Source organism: Carex rostrata, chromosome 17, assembly GCF_964058835.1.
Source record: "Carex rostrata chromosome 17, lpCarRost1.2, whole genome shotgun sequence".
NCBI lineage: Eukaryota > Viridiplantae > Streptophyta > Magnoliopsida > Poales > Cyperaceae > Carex > Carex rostrata.
Genome location: NC_135934.1, coordinates 5,229,999 through 5,252,007, shown reverse-complemented (window position 1 = coordinate 5,252,007; position 22,009 = coordinate 5,229,999). Strand labels below are relative to the sequence as shown.

Here is a 22,009-nt window from a genome sequence, read left to right as displayed (position 1 = left end):
TTAACAACAGAGGTAATTGCATTTGGAACTGTTCCTTTTTTCATCTCTTAGTAACTAGTGGTTTGTCCTGGTATGTATAAGATTTTACTTTTTGAAAAGGGATTACTTCACGAATGATTATTTTGACAACCTTTATAATAATTTAAAAATATATATATATATATATATATATATATTCAAATTCAATCAAAAAATTGAAAAGTAGATTTATATGTATGTTATGGACATATATATAATCTAACAATCAAATTAATTAGTCTCATACAATGTTAGTATTATTTGATTATGCATGAAAGATCGTTAATGTCAGTTATATTTTGTAAGTTACTTCACAGTGAAACATCCATCAAATCTCATCATTTTTATAAGCATGGTATTATCTAGAATATTAAATATCAAATTTAAACACTATTTTTAAAAATTATTAAGACTGTCAAAATAAAAAATTGTCTAAGTCAACTGTACACCATTTGATCCACCGTACTAAAAATATTGGCTCCGTAGTTCTCTGAATCCACATCCTCGTACCGTTTGAGTTAATTTCCAGATGATTAGAATTTTGGTCAATCCGGCCCTCGCCTATAACACACGGAGCCCTTTAATATTAGTGCAGATTTTAAATTGGACGGTCCAAATCTTAACTCAACATTTGAGTTTAACTCAAGAGGGTACGAATTCCTCTATGTTATTGCATTCTTCAAAGAAAAGCAAAGGTTTAAATAACGTTTATTGCATCATAGCAGAATAGCTAATAGAATAGCGCTATGTCCATGTAGCGCTGCTATAGTGCACTATAGCGTGCTACAACGTCAATAGCGTCATAGCTTTTATGGTCCAAAAACGCTATAACAGCGCTATAGCATTATAGCGTGCTATTTAAAACTCCGAAGAAAAGAGAGAGAGCAACCTGTAGGATAAATGAGGTTGCGAATGGCACCCGGCATGGAACTATTTGGTAGGACGGAGTTCCAATAAACCTCCATTGGTGAAATATCTTGATTTGCTTGTACTACCATAATCTAGAATATTATAAAATCAAATTTGAAGTATTTTTTAAATGAGGACTGCGTAGCTAATCCAATATATAGAAATTAAAAGTTACATGTACTCTCCAATAGAAATGCAAGGAGGAACCGTGTCATGATAATTGCAGAGACAACAACAGAAGTAATAACCGGAGAGATTGGATTGAGAATTTGAGATTGCTTCAACCTTGGATCCCTTATAAATGTGTAGAAAGGCATGATGTATTGTATTTCTTTTACCATTCTTTTGGGAGATAATCAGTTATAAACATAATCTACATTCCACATAGTAATATCATTTATATAAGAATTGATATTTAATGTTAGGAAAAAAATCACAAGATTCAAATTTAACCTCATTTATCTCCTGAAAATTTGGAATATTATTAGGCCTATTTTTCATCCCATCTACAACTATTTATCCTGCATCTGGGGCGAAAAAATTATGGAAATTTGCAAACAAGTGAAAATGGGCTCAAGTATAGAAAAAATAATATAACTTGCATCATTGTCAAAATTGGTTGCTACAAATTTCATACACTATATATCTGCCTATACCAATCTTTCGCCTTGTAGAAATACAAATGATATATACAAGGAGAAAAAATAAAAGAATACAATTTGAATCGAAGATTTCTTCAAAACAGAAACTCAGATAATAACAGTGCTGCTCTTGCAAAGATTTCTTCATTAGTCAGATATACTGCACACTGACAATTTGAATCGAAGAAGGAATCTATATTTGGAGATCAGTCATCATGCAAGCTTTGCATGAGCTCAAACCACTGCCATCAAAGAACAAAAATGAACAACCCATACACCAAAACATACGAGTATTAGAAATAACAGAAGGGGCAGTAGAGAGTTAGTTACCTGTCTCAACAAATCAGCAAGTGTGCGTGGCAACGCTTCAATGTCCTTCAACACAATGTAGTATGGAAAAGGGAATGAATTTAGATATTTTCGGAAGGAGAGCTTATCTCCTTCAAAAGTAGCTTCCTGCAAAAGTCCCAGATTCATGTTAGATTTCACATCCAGATCATTCCAACTACCAAAAAAAATGAAAATGAAAATATGAGTGAGGCTATGGTACTATGCATAGCGCAGATTGGTCCATACTACAGATCAATATTTTCATTTTCAAAGTTTAAATAGTCTCTGAACCGTTCAACGTGATCTCCATATGAAAATACACTTGCAGACTAAATTTCACATTCTTTAGAATTTAACTATTTTTTTAGATAGGTAGAAAAGCACTTGATCTAAAAATTCTAAACTTTTACTTAGAAAGTCACAACTTTTAAATGGTTTAGAATTTTTAGATCATGTGATTTTCTACCTATCTAAAAAAATAGAAAGAAAATCTAAAAAATGTAACATTTGATCTACAAGTGCATTTTTATATGGAGATCGTGTTGAAAGGTTCAGATCAATTTTTTAGACTTTAAAAATGGAGATATTGATCCATCGTACGGACCATTATGCACTATGCATAGTACCATGGCCTCACTCATGAAAAAATTATCCAAGAAGTGTATACCATCATATCCATGATGGATTCACTGGGGCTATCAAGAAGAATAAATGCAACCATCCTCTTTCGGCTCAACACATCCCTCACACATCTCCTTAGGGTTTCCTTTTCATGAAATCGTCCATCAGCTAAAATCAGCACTAACTGGTGAAGAGGGTTTTGCCCAGATGGCGTACGCGATCTTGCAACCGCCATGTCAAGCATGTTGTTCAGATACTTCAACAGATCAACCACCGGTTCATCAGCTATGGTATTATCTTGTTTAAATGAAAAGTTCGAGATCATCTGTAGGGAAAACAATTAGCAGTTAACCACAACAGAAATTCAATGATAAAGGATTTCTAGCAAGATTTTGATTCTACTGCACAGTAATTTACAACAGTTATGGAGAGCAATTTATTTGTTTGCTTCATGAAGGGCCAAATATTTCTGTTCTCAAAGTTCAAACAGTCAATCCGAACCGCTAGTTCCATATGAAAATGTACTTGGAGGCCAAAGTGTACATTTTTTAGAATTTTTTTAGGTTGAAAGTTTGTGGACAATTCAAAAACGGGAATTTTCAACCTGTCAAAATAATAGTAACAAAATTCTAAAAAATGTAAAATTTTGTCTCCAGGCAGATTTTCATATGGAGATCACATTGAACTGTTCGGATCGATCATTTGAACTTTGAGAACGGAAATACGGGCATGTAAAAAGAGGTTCCTTCATGTAGCACCATAACCCAACTCAGTCGTATCCTTTCCATAAAAAAAACTGAAAATAATAAAGGTCCAGTAAACTTGCCTTGATTCCAGCTTCAGTTGTAAATGTCTGGTCAAAATCATGTAGTAGTTTAATTTTTCCTTTTTCACCGAATCTTGCAACTGCAAACTGGCCCACCTCAAGCTGTGACATTGCTCTACAAACAGTCACTAATGCTTCTATAGCCACCTTCCCACATTGGCTCTCTGACATGCTGCGTGAATCATCTACTGCTACCACCACTTGGTAGTTCCTCTTGTTGGGTTTAGTTCGCCTCAGCCAGATTTTATCTTTGCGAAAATGGCTAGCAATGTATGGAATAACCTACACCCAATATATTTCAAAGAAATGATGTTCAGAATTACAACATTCAGGTGCCCCATCTCATAAAGCTAATATTACAAAAGGCAAACTAGAGGAGAGCACCGAAAAATATATGAGAAAAATGACAATAAAAATTGTACCCAAGTCCAAATCAATAGACCACAAGTAAATTAGGAAATCAACAAAAGAGAAAAGGAAGAAAAACCTGTACATGTACCATGTGTGGACTTGAACAGTAGGCACTAATAGATGGACAAATGTAACATGAGAGATTGTAGAAGTTACCTTCTTCATGTTGATTCGTTTTCCAGTCCGATAATCTCCTTGAAGTTTGCTCGCTAGTGTCGGTTCCATAACGAGCCGCAGCTGCTCAGTCAACTCTTGTGACAGCCTCGTAGTAGAGAGCTCGTGTCTTTTCCACTCAATAACAGCATTTTGCATGTCTTCATTGGTTGATATATCCATGCTCCCCTCATCAGACGGATGATCTCCGTTCATCAGGGACTCATCAAGTGGTGTATTTTTTTCATCCATATATGATCTGCTGAACAAAACCACATCTTGGTAAGATTGAAGGTTTGAATCACCTGTTGGTGCTTCCTCCATTGGGATATCCATGTCATCAACTGCTTTCTCAACATTTTCATCATCAGTTTCATCTCCATGGACTAGAGAATTACAAGACCTGAGAAAAGGCAATTTTTCAGGGTTTTCTACTGTATCTATTCTACTAGCTTCTTCTCTTTTCTTTATATTACTCTCATCTGTTGTTGGTCTGGTTCCTTCATCAACATTTTTTTCCATCTGATCAGATGTAGCGGCACCAAAAGCTTGAGAAGTGCTTTTTTGTCCCTCAGCCACATACATGTACTCATCGGCATCCATATCACTCACATCGTCAGGACCTGCCTCTGCTTGATCTTGATCAGAAGACACCTTTGCTCGTTCTTTCCACTCCTGTAGAGCATCACCGATGCTTCTGAAAGGGTTACTCTGCTGCATTTGCATGTCAATTGGAGCATCTTTCTCGGAGGCTTGAGGTTTAGAGTCAGAGGATTGTCTAGAGCCATAGCTCGAGTCTGGTATGGAAATTTCTAATTTGGCAGTGTCACTGCCAGGAGCAAGGGAACTGCTGACATCATTGGTATTGGCCCAGTTGGCTTCTGGTTGCATATTGGGATCAAATCCATTAAAGTTTGTCATTGGCATAGCCTGCGAAGGATCCGGCATTGACTCAATATTGTCAGAGTTGTCTATATCCTCCTTGGACTCCATGTTTGGTTCTTCAATTTTGCCATGTTCAGCACCACTAATGTCAACTTCTTCATTATCCTCAGTTATGTTATCTTGTTCCATGTCATTAGGAGAACCGGGCTTTTCTTCTCCTTCGCCATCTTCATCTTCCGCTTGTTCATCATCAACTCCATCTTGAACTGTATCATCCATTGGCTCGGCATTCTCCGCATCGTCCATTTCAGCATCTTCTAAAGGCTTATCTGGCTCCTGGAACTCTACCCCAGTAGGCTCTTCAAATGCCTCACTCTTGTCCATCCCCTCTTGATCCTTCTCATCCTCCACAGCTATTAGTTCAAAGATGGAAAGGAAATTTAATTTCAAAAATAGAACACCTCAAGGAAAGTTTGTTGGAATTTTATTTTTCTCTAAATATATACAAAGCGGGTTTCAAATGCCTCATATCTTTCATGCCTCAATTGTGCCTCACATTCTCATCTCCATTTTCAAAGTCCAAAAGTCGATCCGAACTGCTCAACATGATCTCCATATTAAAATCCGCTTGGGACCAAATTTTATATATTTTTGGAATTTTTTACTATTTATTTAGATAGGTACAAAATCACTGTTTTTGGATGGTCCAGAATCACCTGATAAACAGTTATTTTATACCTAATCTAAAAAATAGTACAAAATTTCCAAAAAAATATAATATTTAGTCTCCAAGCACATTTTAATATCAAGATCCTGTTGGGCGGATCGGATTGACTGTTTGGACTTGGAAAATGGAGATGGGGATGTCAGACACAATTGAGGCATTTGGACCCTACTCATATTTACATCAACCCTAAAAATCTGACTCTTATTCTCATTTTACTAAACCTGTTTGATTCTCCTCTTTGGTCTCTTGGGGAGCTTCATCTTCATCAAAATTCTCAGTCTCAGTCTCATCAACTCCAAGGGAATCATCATCCTTCGCTCTGAGTTCCTTGGTGCTTGGGTCCGTCTCTTTGACAGAGGAACCTGATTCATACTTCTCAGAAGAAGGGTCTGGATTCTCATCCCCATCTTTACCGTCCCACGATTTTTCAGTAACTGCCTCCTTGTTCTCACCAGCATCTCCCATCTGTGATTCAATGTTTGGCTCTTCGTCATCGTCTTCTTCATCATTGTCTTCTCCAGAATCCTCACTTACACTACACATATCACCATTGAAATCTTCTTCCATTTCAATTCCCTTGTCCTTGCCACTAGGCAGATTATCTGACTTGTCGATTACATCTTGCTGAGAAGATTTAATAAGTCAGATTAAAATATGGTTAGAAATTAATTATTCCAGTGCTACCCTAATATGATAAATTGAAAGGTATACATACCTTCTCTTCAGTACCAACGATTTGGGATTCATCTTCTATCTCATCACTCACATCTTTCGCACCTTGACCCTCACCCATGCCTGTTCCCTTTACATCTTGAGCACCAGCCGTTCCATCAGTTTCTGTTGGTTCTTCAGAAGAACCAAATCCCTCAGTAAATAGTAACATAAGAACTTGACCGAGAGAATGAGTGATTTTACATGTCTGCAACGAAATAAAAAAATGAGAAAAATCACAAAACAAATTGGCAAAAAGAAAATAAAGAAGGTAAAATTACCATTTTATGTGCATCAAGGAACTCAGATAAAAGGCCATCACTGAAGGCTAAGACAAGCCCCAAATGCTGATAAACACCATTCAGATGAACCTCTACAGAAGAGGATGCATCAGGTTTACTTGGGTCAAGTTCTAGCATGTTTCTCTGCATGAATCAACAATTCCTCCATTAAATGTGGAAACAAAAAATTATATAATTTACAATCACAGGCAAAGATTGAACTTGGAAAGATGAAGAGCATACCGTTTCATTGATGACCCTGTCAACAGAATCACAGATCTGGTCTATTTGAAAGTTTGTTGTCTGCGATTCCAATAGGTCTTTCCAAAGGGTAATATTACCAATTTTAAGCTCTTCATCTTGACTCTGCACTCCACCTGCCTTCTTCAATGTAAGCAAAGCATCTCTTATAAGCTTTATGGCCTCTTCAAAAGTTCGATTTGAGAAGTCTGTAGTTGGCTGATGTGCACTGCTTGCTTCTCTAAAGTCCTTCTCGATCTTCTTTCCCTACAAGTGTTTTATGATTAGGTTCCAACATAAAACACATGGGATGGGGGATCCATTGGCAACATAATTATTTGACAAACAATGCAAGAGCAATAGCTATGTAAGTGTTTTTTTTCTTAACAGCAGCAAATATTGTTATAATAAGCATGGGATGGGGGATCCATTGGCAACATACTTATTTGACAATCTTGAAAGATTTCTTATAATCAATTAAAAACATTTCAAATCCAATGCAGATTTATAAATAGCTCCCTATGAAATTTCTGCAACTCTAGCATTGTTTGATGAATGGTAAAGAATGCACTGAATGTTAATATCTTCTATAGGCAACATACATATATGAGATTGTCAAGACTATCAAGTTATAAATTTGTTAATGGATTCGAACCCATCAAGCATATGCATAAACTTCCTTGCTTGTAATTTAGTGATTACATCCATTTCCAAGAAAAATTCCATGTCTTTACCAACACTTGACCAAAAGTAAGTAAAAAAATGAAAGACAAAAATATTCAACCAACCTCGTTTATTAGTTCTCTGAACCGACTAATCAAAACGTGCATGACAGATCTCATCGGTCCGACCTTAAGGGCCAAGCCTTCAAGCTGTTCCTCAAACTTGCAGATTTTGTGCATGTTTGCTTCAAGTATTTTCTCCATATCCTTGGTAGCAAGTGGCATTCTCTTAATACAGGAAGGAAGTGCTGTTGTACCTCCAATAAGGTTATTGTCCAGCCACTCCTGAAAGAAAAAGAGTATAAAAATTCACACAAATGGCCCACTGGAACTATGAGACGTGATGCAATAATATAGAAATTGTTAACCTTGCATTGCGTGAACCCTGGTTGAAGCTCTTTAATAAGAGATGAAAACGTAGCAGACTCATCTCGGATTTCTTTGCAGTTGGAAAGATGGCAATCCTCAAAGAGTCCAAGCAATAAATTTGTATCCATTGACAAAGCAAGCAAGCTATCAAAGAGTCTCTGTAAAAAGAAAATTAATACATGGGTTAGCAAAAGCACAATAATGTCTGTACCTATGCATGTACCCTTCCAGAAAAATGTTACCTTCTGCTGCCACATGCATTTCAGTATAGCCTTTTGTTTGATAGATAGACAGCCTGAAATTTCCAATAAGAAATATTGATCCCTCAGGGCACTCAGCTGCTGAAAGAGGCCATACGCAGAATGCCTTTGCTTGCCGAGCACATCCATCAGATGGTCCATGAAGGACTTAGCTCGAATAACCTGCAAATTCGAATAAAATGGACACTTAGCTCATAACTTGCAAAATATAATTATCTACATCTCATGAAATGCCAAGATGTCAACCTGCTCAAGATCAAGGTCCTTGTGGAACTTCAAAGAACTCTGAAAGAACTGTTGAATCATAGTCAAGCATTCAAAGTATAATTTATTTGCAGATTTCCATTCATCTTCATGTGCAACTCTGCTCGGTTCAGTGGACACTTGACTGGCTTCTTTGTAAGTCTCGTTCCCTCGTTGAGGCAAAAGTAAATGCTCAATATCATAGGATGGTTGCACGAATAAGCTTGTCTGATGGTCTAAATCACCCCCAAGCTACAGATGTGAGAAAAAAAAATATCACTAGCATAGTTAAACCTATAAATTGTCTTACAACACTATATAAAACATAAACAGCAATTATGCAGGTAAGGAAAGGTTTTAAAGTATCAACAGACAAACAAATCTTTCAAGTACCATAGTGTTAACAGGCCTGTGCTTCGATAAACCGCATGCTTCCAGCATTTTCAATAGATCTGTGAAAGCCCTCCTCTTACGGTTCTTTTTTCCAGTCCTCAATGCATGACCTAGCTCGGCTGCATTTAAGCAGATACTTCCAAGAGAATCCCAACAGTTGACCCATTCTTTCTTAACACCAGCTACAACAGATTCAGAAGAAAAAAAAAGGCTGTAAATTCCAATCTGCAAATAAATAAAAATATAAAATATACATCAGACAGCATCAAACCTTCATCTTTCAACAAAAAGTATTCACCCAAACTCTGGAATACTGAGTCAGCTTTGCTTCTCCACCCGTCATACCATAAGAACCTACAAATGAAACGCAAAATCATTAGCAATCCAAACTTTTAACACGACAGATCAGAAATAAAATAATGGAAATAGAGCAAACCTTTCTGCATTTCTTAGCTCAACAAGATCCACAGGAAACTGTGGCAGTTCTCCATTGATCTTTTCAGTCTCCTTTTGATCAAGCCAGGCTGGAGTCCCTGCTTCCGTCACTTGCTTGTTAAGGAAGGTTATCATCACAGGTCGTTGCAAGAATTCCTAGAAGTATGGAAACAAATTCTCTTCAGGCTTATAAAAATGCATTCGATAAAACAAATAAGCATAACTGGAAAACATACTAGCTGACATATTACATTATATCTTTGAATAAGCTTAAAAGCTTTATGCCGGCTCTTCTTGAAGCGCTCTATTGAGTAAACATTTGGGTCCTGCTCCCAACGGTAGAGCTTGACATTTTCTTTTAATTCCTTCTCTATGGATCTTCTCTCAGATTCAATGTGCTCCGATACCCTAATAACACAGCCCCATTAGTACTAAGAAATGACAACTGTAAGAAAATTCTAAAAATCACCAATGAGGGAGATGACTCACAGGGGCACAAACTGAACATAATAACCAAATGCATTGTACAGAACATCTAGCTTTTGGCCCGTGTTAGAACTGCAAATTCAAAATTATTAGACCACAGAAACAACACAGTAACAAATAGGATTGTATAACTTCAATAAACTGACAATCTAGAGAACAAACCAACAAAGCAATATAGTTATTTAATCTTTTTTATGATGTTCATCGTCTTCTTAGCATATAAATTAATTATTTATTGGCAATGGATTTGCAACGTGGTATGGAAAAGATAACATTGACAACAAACACTCAAACATTGAAACAAAATGAAAATGGGTTCCTGCAAAACAATTAGTCACCTTGACAAAATATCGCATGTAATGCATCTTGAGAGCTCTCCATGCAGAGCCAGGAGAAGTTGCATGCGCCTCTTAAATTCCCCAATTGTAGACGATTGAATAAAATCCTCAATGCTGCATTTTTATAACAAACAATAATCAGTACTAGAGAACTACCACATGAAGATATGTACATAATCAATGTGCACTTCATTCTTTTTACATCTGTGTTTTCTCTCTGTTACTATTTTTTGTTATTTATGCACCCAGGAGGAGGCAACAGTACCTTTTAATTGTTAAGACCAACTGTTCCTTCTGAAGGACAGCTCTCAAAGGGAACCATAACTGCAAAAAATGAATAGATAAATTATACAGACTTAACCAAACGGAATCACAAGTCATGCATCCAAGAAAAAAAAAAGGCAGACTTACCCTTCCAGCACTAGCATCATGCGTTTCCTGGACACCACAAATCATTGCAGGCCATGACTCCAACTCCAGTTTTTGCCATGATGATACAAGCACATAAACCGGTGGCAGTTGTGCTGTTGGAATTAGAGAGAATGCATCATATTATAAGCAGAAAAGAGGTGGACTAAATAACTCTATATGTATCACTCTTTACACACATTGTATAATCACCATTACCTTTGAAAGAATATCTGCTGTCAGTCTCTTGCAAAGACTGGATGCGTCCAACCAAGAGTTGAAGACCTTGCAAAGCCTTCAAAATAGACTCACGTGTTAAACAGAAAATCGGAAAAATCAATATACAGAATCAACAAAAACACTGTTATGTCCTTGCACCTTTGAGAGAGGACTTTTGAGTGGCATTGATAAAAGTGTCTCATTAATTTTTAGTATCCTCTGAAGAACTGGGTGCTCTGGCCAGTCGATCATATAAAAATTAACTCGGTCTTGGATTGCGCTCAGTGGCGCCACCATTTTGGACAGAACAAAAGCATTTGGATCCTGTATAAAAAGTTAATCCTCGTGACCAAATATTGAAATCAATGGAATCACAAAATAAAGTAGAAGTCCAAAACAGACCTTGTATGCATTGTACAATTTATCTCTTTTCAATGAATAACTGTCGTACTCCAAGCACAGACGGAGAAGATGCTCCAGTGTAAGGTTTTCATCTAACTTGGAGGAAGTTAATGATTCAAGGTCTGCAAGCCAAAAAAAAAATACCAATAAGCCAAGTCGAATGCTATAGAGAAATAATTTAACTAACAATTAGAAATCAGTCTTGTCACCTTTTATTATTCTTGTCCCTACTTCATATGAGTCAATGAAGCAATGCAGCTTTTGTGCTGCCATAATTTGATGTCTCCCAACCTAGTAGATACAATTGCAGTAAATATTCTTAAATGTTTATCTGGTCAACAGTTTTGCTTGAGAAGTTTTTTAATTACTCAACTAAGCCTAAATAAACATTAGAGTTGAAAATCAACAATAGTAGGTTGCAACAAATTGCATATATCTAAGAATAATGTTGCAATCATTTTATTATATACTACTAAAATACCTGCTGGATAAGGTCTTCTGATCCAAATAGCTGATTATGGATGAGAACTAGATTATTCAGTGTAGACTCAGATATATTCTCCCAGACTTCCTCTGTAACTCCATCCTCTTTAATACCATTCTCCTGAAATATAGTATTTATCAAGCATGCAAAAAGTTAAAATTAGAAAACTAATTACTTGCAGAAAAAATATCAAGGAAAGCAGCCATACTGTAGAGTTAATAAAGTCTTGCTCCATTCTCTCTTCAATCTCGTTTTTGAACTTGGCATCTTGATCAGCATCCGACTCCAAAAGAAATGAAATATCACCATCCATGACATCTTCTAACTTAATTAAACGAGGTTTGAACTTAACTAATCTCTCTTCATCATGTTCCTCATTTTTGGATGTAGATTTTTTCATCTCAAACCAAAGATCATTGAATTGGTTAAACATATCATGCATCAACTGTAAAGAAAGTTTTAAAGGACAAATAATTAGCATCATTCAACAACTCTTTCCTCATTTTGTAGCAGTGGATGAATTATGTCAATTTAAATAGTACCATAAATGATGTTTTATCCAGGAACATAGAAGAAAAGACTCGATAAGCAATTCTCACTAATGCGGCATGGTTAATCTTAGCATAAGAGACCTGCATCCAATGCAAAGTAATTACTTCAATACATTTCTTTAGCAAAGCAGAGGCAGGACTAGAGAATAGCCTATAGAAGTTGGATGCGTGAGACACAGAATAATAAATACAACCTGCTTGTCAGAATCCATATTACTAGATATAGCAACGAACTTCTTCAGTAAATTAGCGGGACAGACTTGAGTGTATTTGGTTTCAATTGGATCAACCACTGAATATTCTGATTCCAGAAACTGTCCAAATGCTGTTCTAGCAGGGAACTCTACAAAAGAAGAGATTGCAACCTACAGCACATGTAACTTTGTCAGCATAAGTTAAAAAAAGACAAAAAAAAAAAAGCAGAGTAAACCTTAAATTAATATATGAATAAGCTCAGATGGCCACAAGTTTTGTTTTCTCATCCAAGAAATTGAGCCCCAAACCATTATTATCACTGTTAATTGAGGTGTCCTGAATTAATTAAGCTAAAGTGCACTTGTCAATCAAGTTTTCTCGACTTGATCATAATGCCCAAAAACCTATGTTCCCATCTTCAGTGAAATTGAAGACGTTCTAGGTGTGAGCTCAGAACTCAATACTCTGCAAAAAATAATGTGATTAAAGACAAGGCCACACTTACAAAAATCCCATCTGTGTTTTCCTCCTCAGCCATCTTCAGATACTGTCTCTCAAGGGCACCAGAGAGAGCAGCTGATAAACCCAGTTTCATTTCGTATATAGCAACTTGGATCGGCTGAATCAAGTCAATATACTCAGCAAATTCTTCCGAAAGCCGCTTGATGAAGTTGGCTGAAGTTATCTGAAAGAAAGAAAAAGGATCAAGAAGGTGGTTATACTAAAGTAGATAAACCTTCACTGCCTACAAAAGTAGATATAGAGACTTAAGAAATTTTACCTGCCAGCTGCACGCCTTATCTGCAGCCAGTTGCAAGTTCTCAATGTCCCTTAGGTTATCAACCACCACAGACAAACATATAGATATTAGCTCCTTGAATTCCACACATGCTTTCCTAAGTTCCTGAAATCTGGAAAGTTGGGAACGGAAGACAACCTGTAAAAGTAACAAGTGTCAAAGCTGCAAACCAAGCGAAGGTGGAATTACTAAACAAAAAATGGAACTACATGACCTTTTCCCGCAGCTTCTTCTCTTCAGCACCCAATTTCTGTAGTGAGACTTGCCTTTTATCCTGCTGATAATCTTCTATGCTGCATCCGGAAAGTTGCTCACACTCGTGACGCACCTACAATTTTGCAGTAAATATGGGTAACGTCAGGCAACAAATAATGTGAATAAAAAAAAAAGCAAAACAATATCAAAATAAAAATACCTTCATATCAAGCTCCACCAGAGATGTCTTCTCTAATGCATGGGAGTGCTTGAAAGCATACTTCATAGTAGGGTCAATCCCATATGAGCTCAATAGTAACTCGAATCTTAACTCACCAATGTGGAACCAAGCACACCCAAGGTTGTACAACATTTCTAAAATGAGGAAAAAATATGCTGCTTATACTGCCTAACAAGTTAACAAATTAAGGAGAAATTGAGTTGGAGTTCGCATCTCCTTGGTTGCAAATAACAGTACTTGTTCGTTGTTACTTGTAGGAAATAGGTAAAGCATTAGCCAGCTATTAAAGTATTCTGGTTGAAATATTTCATGACAGTGTACAAAATTACTAACCACTAGAAGGACACTTGGTGTACAAGTCCTTCACCAAGGGCTCAACAACTTGGTTCCAAAGAGAACTCAAACCGTCATGAGTTGATGAAGATATCAATGACCCTATAGAATTCAAGTTTTCTACCTGCAAAACCACAACAAAACAATTAAAAAAACAATCAAATATTTCTGTAAATGAGATCTTGTATAAGGTACTCTTCGCAGGAGAACTTTAGCCATCCATCAAAGAAAATACAAAATATACATACCGTCAAACCATTCTCCGATAGCTGGATAAGAATGGATTTCAATTGGCCAAATGCCTCATCCCGAAAATGCTTCTTGTGCACCCAAAATATCTATTGGTAGAGTAACAAAATTCAAGGTTGCAGAGAATAATAATTAAGATTATCAAAATATGGGAGAAAAATAGCTCTGCCTAAAGCGAGAACAAATAAAGCACCTGCTTCAAGAGATGGTCAGCAGCAGAATGCAAAGTTCCAACTAAACCCCCTGGCAATTGAGCATCCTCCCAAAGATTTCTCAAAACAACCCTAAGCTTAAAACAACTCATGTCACAATCACTTATAGAGGTTGTGTCTTGGCTGCAAGATAATCAATCAAGCAACATCATAAGTAACAGCAACCAGCAAAGAGTGAGTTAGTACAGGTACACAATATACTAGTCAAGCCATCTAAGTATCTTACAGAATTGTAGATAATGCAGCAGTTTTGGAAAGTCGTGTCAAATGATAAGGCTCATTGTAGATACCCTAAAATTGCAAGCAAGAAAAAATAAATAAAGTTACACAAGAAACTGGAACATAACATTGTAACAAAAACTATCATGAGCTTAGGATCAAACCTTCAGAGGTCCAGAAAAACAATTCCACAGAGCAGAATGATAGTTGTACCACATTTGCATGGTAGCTGCAGCAATCTTTGTACACGCTGTGCCAACACACACAAAATAAAATTAAAAAATTGCTCAAAGAAAAGGGGGAGCGATGGAGCGAGGGAGGGGAGGGGAGGGGAGGAGAGGGGAGGAGAGGGGAGGGAGAGGGACAGAGGGGGTAAGCGGGTAAACGTTACCAGAATCTACCAAAGCCTGCTTTTCCTGGATCCATGAGATAATCCTTAAAGGGGCCAACTCCACGGGCGATCTCGATGAAAACTCCAATGAATAATTCAGGGCATACTTTACCAACTCTAAAGTTTCTTCAATATGCTGTATGATCCCAAAAAGAAAAAGAGAAGGGAATTAATAAATATGGCACATATACTTACTAGTTAAGGATAGTGAATGCACTGCTAATTTTCAAACTAATAGCACCTTGTTTTAGAATGTACATGCCATGCTATTTACAAGAGACACATTGCTTCCACCAAGCAATTGTCTGGTTTATTGCCACGTGTCACTAATTACAATTATATGAAATGGCACTGAAAATGCATCTAAATTCTTGAAGAAGTCAAATCTCCTCATGGGTGTTCGGCAACACCTCCTTAGTACTCCTTAAGCCTCCTTAGCCCTTTAATCCCACCAAACAACATCTCCTTAGTCCGGATTAAGCCTCATTTAGGCCTTTCCCGGATTCTTAAGGCACCTTGTATAGGATTAAACCTCCTTAGCATCTTTTCTAGTCTCCTTGGCACCTTTCCTTAATCAGACTCTACCAAACAAGTGCTCCTTAGCCCAACATAAAATTTAATCCTACCACGTGCCAAACACCCCCCTCATGTCTCATAACAAATAAATAATTAATTCAAATCATAATTGAAAAGCATTACCTGGCAAGTTTTATTGGAGTCTAACCAACTGGCTTCTACTAGCTTGGGAAGCAACAATATATCCAAGTTAGCACACTTCAAATCAAGTAAAGGAAGGGCTGCTTGCCAGCTATGGAAGCTGTCTCTTCCGCATGGAGCCGCTGAAGACATCAAACAGCACAAGGAAGCTTCCGTTCTGGGAATTGCTCTCTCTTTACCCGAGTCAAAAATTAACTCAAGATTCTTTCTCTCACTTTTAACCCGTCTCAGTAATGGCTAAAAACAAAGAAAAAAGATTCAGAAAGAAAAAAGAATAATGTCACCACACAGTTAGACAAATAAAGACCAGTACCTGATAAATTTCTTCGAGTTGAGCCAAGATCTTGGAATCATCTTCATCAAATTTAGATACAATAATTTCTGACATACATGTACCTGAATATCAAACATAGACTCCAGTCAAGCACACATGCAACTAAATGATTCCAAGCATGAACATAGTGCCACAACACTCTAGATAAACTGGCAAAAGATTACAGCATTGCATACTCACTAAATTAATGCATCTTAAGCACGAGTCTAGAAAATAGTTGTTTTGTTCACAGACAATAACTAAAGGTCTGCTCTCTGAGTAAATTGTAAGATGATTGTCTAAAATAAATGTACTGATACCAAGAATGAAGCATAATAAAGAATGGTAAAAAGGGAAAAAAGAAAAGTACCATCCATAGCTAGCCATTTCAGCTTAACATCAGTTGACAGAACTGCATCCACAAGAGAGCAGTTGCCTGTAAATAAGTCATTAATAACATACAACAGATTGTAGTTTCATTGATGATATTGAAATTAAGTATTTTTTTTAATTTACCATTAAAATTTTGCTTCGAAAATTCTTTCCTGGGCCAATGATCATTAAGAAAGGTCAAAATTTCCTGGACTTTCTTGAAGACAGCACCAGAGGATGGCACAAAGGGATGGCCCCCCTTCAACCACAATGTCGGTTTTTGCATTCCGAAGTTGAAAACAGGGAGACTTTTTAGTTTTGCTCTTTCTACCTGTAACAACAAGATAATTTGGTTCAGTCAACTTTTTATTTACCATGGTGAAAACACTTACCATTAGAAATTCATGATATCTTTATTAGCTAATAAACCTTCATTTTAGGTGCTAACTGGACATGATTTTTTTTTAAAAGGCATAAAGCCTGTTTCATTAGGGAAACTTAGCAGTCTTACAACACCCTAATTATATCATCCCTATCCCCACATAGCATAGATGACCTGTATAAACCACAATTTGAGCCTAAGCTCTCAGGCCTATGCAAAGGCAGTTAACCACAGTACCACAGTATATATATCCTATTTACTATTCTATAATAACAAGGAGTTTATATCTATTACAAAAATTATCATCATCAACAACAACAACCAAGCCATTAGTCCCAAACAAGTTGGGGTAGGCAAGAAATGAAACCCAACCAGAGTCACAAAACCATACGGGTTTCATTTCCATAAAGAGGCTGTACTTTTTTACGTTGGCTCGCCACGCCTTATCACAACCCCCCTCCTTTTAATCAAACTCCCAAAATATGCACCCATTAGCTTCAATTCTATCAACTAACTGGACATGATAGAATGACAAATTTTTCCAAGGCCATGTGCAAATGAATCATGCAAATCATGCTGCTCGGGATAGGGAATAAGAAAATGTGATATTAAGTCACTGCATAATGTTTGAGAGGGGAAAAAGAAAATCACCAATAGTCTCTTGACTTGCACTGGGAATCTTGATGACAATTTTATGACTTCTTTCTCTAAGAAACTCCAAGAGAGCGAGAGATATTCAGACTGCGACGAGACTAAAGTCTTCCAAAACACTCTATGATACTCAATTATGTCTGCATATATATCACAGAGCTCCTGCTCTACAATTACACCCAGCACTTTTGTCTCCAGTACTCTGAGGGATTTCAGCAACGGTAATAAACTTTCAACCTTTTTCTTGTCAGAAAACCACTTCTCAGTGTTCCACTGCTGGCGGCTGAGTAGAAACAGTTTAACACAATCCAAAGCATTACCAAGTGAAGAATGGCAACTCTTAAGAGCGATGTCAGAAGAGGTCAAATCCATTAGCTTTGAGGAAAGAAAAGGGAGTGGGTATGCATCAGTGTCAATCTTAAAATGTGAGACCACTTCTCTGTAGTTCAGAAAAATGCGTTCCCATATTGGACGGCCATGTTTTTCTACAAAAATGGTGCCAAAACTGCTAAAAAAGTTGCAATATGTTTCAAACTGGGAACCATAGAGCTCAAACAATTTTACAAAAAGGTAAAGATCTCTATCAGTGACCTGCTCAATTACCCAATTTGCAGCAAAGAAAAGCATCTGGTTTGCTAAGCCAGCATCAAATCCAGAAAGAATATTCTCAGACTCAGTAGATTTTTTTCCCGGGAATAACAGCTGACATATGAGGTTAACAGGCATGACAGAGAGGTGAACATTCCTGTCTTTCCATAATGCATCTTCCGCACCGGAACAGCATCTGCTCAACTCATAAGCAGCACATTGTGCAGCCAGTGACTCGAGATACATGCATTTTTTCCTAACACATGCTTCTCTAGAGTGCCAAACAAAATCTTTCAGCTTCAAAGGTGATGGCCACCCACCCGGTAAACACAGAGAATAACTTGAAAGTAAATTTGAGTGGTCACTAGCATAACCAGTCAAGAATTGCAATTTACCCTCGGCGCTTGGTAAAGACAGAGAATATCCTGGAAACAAATCCAAGTAACCACTGGAAAGACAAGTCAAGAATTTTGATTTACCCTCTAAAATCGCATCGAGCCCTTCAACTTCACCAAGAGAAGGAAGATAAATGTGCTCATAGCTGAGCTGAAGGCTCCACATAAGCTGGTTTCCTTTCAGAAGCAATTCCTGAAGCAGCTGGACCCAACGTGTGAGCTCAAGTAGAGAAATACGTATGCCTAAACGTGACCCAGTCTCTTTTGCAAACATGTGGGCATCAGTCATAGCGGAAACCAACTCCCATCTAGCAATTCCAGAGGATACTAAGAATCTAGCCACATCGCTCTTGAGATTAACCTCGTGATTTTGAATTTGGTCATTAAATAATGAACCGTCTTTCTCTAACAAGAAGATTTCAACCCCACGGTTTCGCATGGCTCTTGAGACCTCACCGTATTGAGGATTTACAGTGAGAAACATCCTAAATCGGGCATGGGCATGGAGGATCATAGGCTTGCCTTCAACAAGGCCACATTCATTAATTACAATTGAGCCATCTGGTTCAGCCAAAGAATTGATTCGATCAAGTACCTGGACAGAAATATATAAACAAACATCAGCTATGTCATAAAGGAATTTCTTTTCTTTTTTTTGTCTATCCCATTTTTGTAAATGAGTAACAACATCTGTGTTTTCAAATCTTTGACAATTTTATGCTTATTTTTTAAACGTGTTCATAATAACATCTAAAGCATGAGCACGTCATATATCCCTAATTTTGTATGAGTCTGGACATGCATTCAGAAACTTCTGGTTTCGTATTTAGGCAGAAATGTGGATATTTGATGGATAAGAAGGCATAGTCGCCTGCATTCAAATGTCATTGGAAACACATGCATTTAGAAAATAGGCATAGAGTTGCCAATTTATTTATTTTTTGAAAAGAAGAACATTGTTGTTATTCCATTACAAAATCGGGACAGACAAAAGAACAATTCTGTCATATTATATTCATCTCCACATTCACAGTTCATATTCACTGCCAGGAGGCATCTAACTAAAATACAATAGTTCAGATTGCATCAAAAGGAAATCTCCCGTTGTTAAGCTGATTCCAGACTGTCAGATTTTGATAGGACAGCTGTCAACATCCCTGTTGCATCTAGTGTTTGACAACAAGGTCTAAGAAAAAAAATTAATCTTTGGATAATTTACAAGTTTATTCAATACTAACCGTTGGATTGCACAGATTTGCATTGTCCAGTACGACCCATTCACCGTTCTCTATGGCCTTGACCAAGTCACTGGCAAACCATTCGAACTTAACCTTCTGCTGCAAGGATTTGCTCCGCTGCAACTCCTCAACAGATTTCAGTAATCTATCCAGGTCATCTACTGACCATGAGACAGGATACTTCATCATATCAGGATCATTCTTCAATTGTTCAATAATATCAACAAGGAGAGCAAGTGAGTCAAAAGATTTAGCATCCCATGAGTCCATCAGAGCAGACACCGGCGTTGACAAGCTGTACCTCTTTGAAGCAGTAAATTCAAACCACTTTGCATACACACCCTTTCTTTCAGCAATGAACTCCTTCCAGTTCCCCTCTGACCTGAGGCTGAAATACTCATCTAAGTACCGTTCAATCTGGTATATGGCAGTTTTGTAATGCCAGAAGAGATTGTATTGCTCAAAACACCCAAGCAGTTCTGACACATCGGTTCCAGTAGAAAGGTTTAACTCACGCAGTGCATTCCCAGTTAATTGAGCCAGCAAACGAACAAGCGATGTCTTACCAGAGGAGTGTGTTCCCACAAGAATACACAGCCAGCCCTGGTTTAGGCAGTGCAATATAGCCTCCAGGCTATATAGAGTTCCTGGGAGAACTTCGAGCTGGTTGATCCATGTTTTAGAAGGCTGGAAGTGACTCCTCTGGATGCATGCACTCCCTATGATCAAATTTTTAGGGTTTATATGAAGCTTAGGGTGAGGATTCAATAAAGGTTTCGACTCAAAAACCTCTTCAAACAATCTGATAACTTCATTGCGGTCAGCCAAAGTGCGCATCCTTTGAAGATAAACTACGTTCAAGAAGTCAAATTTTGAACCTTGCATTGAACCTAAAAGATGAATCAAAGAAAACACCTAGTTAATTGAAATAAATATTGCATTTTATATGCATGTCTTTGGCATTCAAATACTAAATTTGAAAAATCAAAAGATTTAATTTCCATACTTGAGATCATCTGACATGATCGTATGACATCTCGAAGGTTAAATTCCCATGGAGAGCCCTGCTGGCCATACTTCCTAAGTACCATGGTATCAAAGTGAAGCCGCTTGTTGAAAGTAATTAGCTTAGAAAGCAGTGAAGATGGGATCGAAGGATAGAGCGCCTCACAGATATAGAGATAATCATCTGCAGACAACTCATCCACATAGACCTGCGAGCAACATATTTTTACATTAGACACCAACAATTTCTACTTAAACTGCAAGTTTCCAGGGCCCAACAAGAATAAAAACTTTCAATTCATGGTAAAGCCACAAGCCAACTTTGTTGCGGCTGAAATAAATTTCTGGTACCACTTCAATTTACAAAAAAAAAAAACAAGGAAATGAAAACCAACCTTGGCAAACCGATTTAGGAAGGACTTAGGTAGGCTCTTCCTACCGCCACCCTGAGATGAAGGATTTTGGCAGGCAAAGACACGGAAGGAAGGAGGGCATTTAAATGTTTGAGCAAGCTCCGGAATGAAAACCTCCGCACGATGATCCAAGATTGAGTTTAGACCCTGTTCCCATATTTATCACACAAAAATTGCAAATAAATCCGAAATCCTCAAGAAACACATTAAAATAACAGATAGCAGGAAGCCTACCTCTAAGACGGATTGAGGAGCTAAATTAAGCTCATCTAGCAAGACCCAACTACCTCTTTTAAGAGCCTACACAATCAAAAAGTTGAAACTGATTATAATCTTCAAAAGAGGGAATACAAGTCGTTGCAAAGAAAAATTCAAATGACTCATAACCTGAAGCAGGATACCATCAGACCACGAGAACTCTATTCCATTTTCACCTTGAACTGGCAAGTCAGAACCTAGAAGATCCATCATGTCCGTCTAGTAAAAAAAAAAAGGCAGTAACACAAGTTAAAGACCACCAAGAGCTCCCAAGGCAGCTTCTCAGCAACCCTTGATGTAGCCATACAGGGTGTCATGCACAAACACATAATGATCATTTCAGATTCTTCAAGTGTCTGGTCATAATTTAGCATTACTCACCATTGCTGATGGCTGGCTCAGATCTCCACTCCAATAAACATGCAATCATAAGGGAAGTAAAGGTAAATATAAAAATAAAAAAAGAGAGCTGGAAGATTTAAACCTGCTCAGACAAGTTGATTCGAACCACTTCATGTCCAGAAAACCCACCAAGTGCAACAATCAGACTAGTTTTCCCAACACCAGGGCTCCCTTCCAGTAAAACTGCAACAAAGAACTCGAGATAATTCATATATGCTCATGTTCTGAGAGTTAGAGAGAGAGAGTAAAGAGAGGACAAACCAGGTTTTGGAAGTTGCATTGCTCGCAAAACCCGTAATACATTCCTCTTAGTTGTCGGAGCCAGAAGTTCGTAACCCTCAGTCTTACAAGCAAAATTGCCTGTTAAAAAAAGGATTA

The 22,009-nt window shown here is 37.4% G+C and overlaps 1 protein-coding gene across 2 annotated transcripts in view; it reads right to left on the bottom strand.

Annotated features, from left to right (window-relative positions):
• Positions 1 to 1,507: 1,507 nt before the first annotated feature.
• The window catches only part of LOC144568374 (midasin-like protein), a 32,732-nt gene continuing 12,230 nt past the window's right edge, over positions 1,508 to 22,009 (bottom strand). The window contains exons 26-76 of one of the 2 annotated variants that reach the window (XM_078318705.1): positions 21,893 to 21,991; positions 21,714 to 21,814; positions 21,359 to 21,448; positions 21,206 to 21,271; positions 20,954 to 21,118; positions 20,560 to 20,767; positions 19,554 to 20,443; positions 17,333 to 18,910; positions 16,444 to 16,630; positions 16,298 to 16,363; positions 15,928 to 16,010; positions 15,597 to 15,851; positions 14,898 to 15,033; positions 14,671 to 14,756; positions 14,514 to 14,578; positions 14,269 to 14,410; positions 14,075 to 14,164; positions 13,827 to 13,950; positions 13,473 to 13,627; positions 13,272 to 13,385; positions 13,040 to 13,195; positions 12,764 to 12,943; positions 12,258 to 12,428; positions 12,055 to 12,144; positions 11,721 to 11,957; positions 11,510 to 11,632; positions 11,238 to 11,319; positions 11,029 to 11,150; positions 10,786 to 10,950; positions 10,627 to 10,702; positions 10,411 to 10,523; positions 10,265 to 10,323; positions 10,000 to 10,113; positions 9,665 to 9,733; positions 9,427 to 9,583; positions 9,177 to 9,331; positions 9,012 to 9,094; positions 8,741 to 8,922; positions 8,351 to 8,599; positions 8,087 to 8,266; positions 7,844 to 8,002; positions 7,542 to 7,760; positions 6,757 to 7,020; positions 6,514 to 6,657; positions 6,237 to 6,440; positions 5,743 to 6,145; positions 3,913 to 5,207; positions 3,346 to 3,627; positions 2,566 to 2,844; positions 1,899 to 2,024; positions 1,508 to 1,810 (exon numbers count right to left, since the gene is read on the bottom strand). In XM_078318705.1, the coding sequence (XP_078174831.1) occupies positions 1,775 to 1,810; positions 1,899 to 2,024; positions 2,566 to 2,844; positions 3,346 to 3,627; positions 3,913 to 5,207; positions 5,743 to 6,145; positions 6,237 to 6,440; positions 6,514 to 6,657; positions 6,757 to 7,020; positions 7,542 to 7,760; positions 7,844 to 8,002; positions 8,087 to 8,266; positions 8,351 to 8,599; positions 8,741 to 8,922; positions 9,012 to 9,094; positions 9,177 to 9,331; positions 9,427 to 9,583; positions 9,665 to 9,733; positions 10,000 to 10,113; positions 10,265 to 10,323; positions 10,411 to 10,523; positions 10,627 to 10,702; positions 10,786 to 10,950; positions 11,029 to 11,150; positions 11,238 to 11,319; positions 11,510 to 11,632; positions 11,721 to 11,957; positions 12,055 to 12,144; positions 12,258 to 12,428; positions 12,764 to 12,943; positions 13,040 to 13,195; positions 13,272 to 13,385; positions 13,473 to 13,627; positions 13,827 to 13,950; positions 14,075 to 14,164; positions 14,269 to 14,410; positions 14,514 to 14,578; positions 14,671 to 14,756; positions 14,898 to 15,033; positions 15,597 to 15,851; positions 15,928 to 16,010; positions 16,298 to 16,363; positions 16,444 to 16,630; positions 17,333 to 18,910; positions 19,554 to 20,443; positions 20,560 to 20,767; positions 20,954 to 21,118; positions 21,206 to 21,271; positions 21,359 to 21,448; positions 21,714 to 21,814; positions 21,893 to 21,991 (10,874 nt within the window). In that variant the 3' untranslated portion in view covers positions 1,508 to 1,774. Of the gene's footprint in view, positions 1,811 to 1,898; positions 2,025 to 2,565; positions 2,845 to 3,345; positions 3,628 to 3,912; positions 5,208 to 5,737; positions 6,146 to 6,236; positions 6,441 to 6,513; positions 6,658 to 6,756; positions 7,021 to 7,541; positions 7,761 to 7,843; positions 8,003 to 8,086; positions 8,267 to 8,350; positions 8,600 to 8,740; positions 8,923 to 9,011; positions 9,095 to 9,176; positions 9,332 to 9,426; positions 9,584 to 9,664; positions 9,734 to 9,999; positions 10,114 to 10,264; positions 10,324 to 10,410; positions 10,524 to 10,626; positions 10,703 to 10,785; positions 10,951 to 11,028; positions 11,151 to 11,237; positions 11,320 to 11,509; positions 11,633 to 11,720; positions 11,958 to 12,054; positions 12,145 to 12,257; positions 12,429 to 12,763; positions 12,944 to 13,039; positions 13,196 to 13,271; positions 13,386 to 13,472; positions 13,628 to 13,826; positions 13,951 to 14,074; positions 14,165 to 14,268; positions 14,411 to 14,513; positions 14,579 to 14,670; positions 14,757 to 14,897; positions 15,034 to 15,596; positions 15,852 to 15,927; positions 16,011 to 16,297; positions 16,364 to 16,443; positions 16,631 to 17,332; positions 18,911 to 19,553; positions 20,444 to 20,559; positions 20,768 to 20,953; positions 21,119 to 21,205; positions 21,272 to 21,358; positions 21,449 to 21,713; positions 21,815 to 21,892; positions 21,992 to 22,009 lie in introns of both variants that reach the window. The other variant, XM_078318706.1, reaches the window with a different exon arrangement.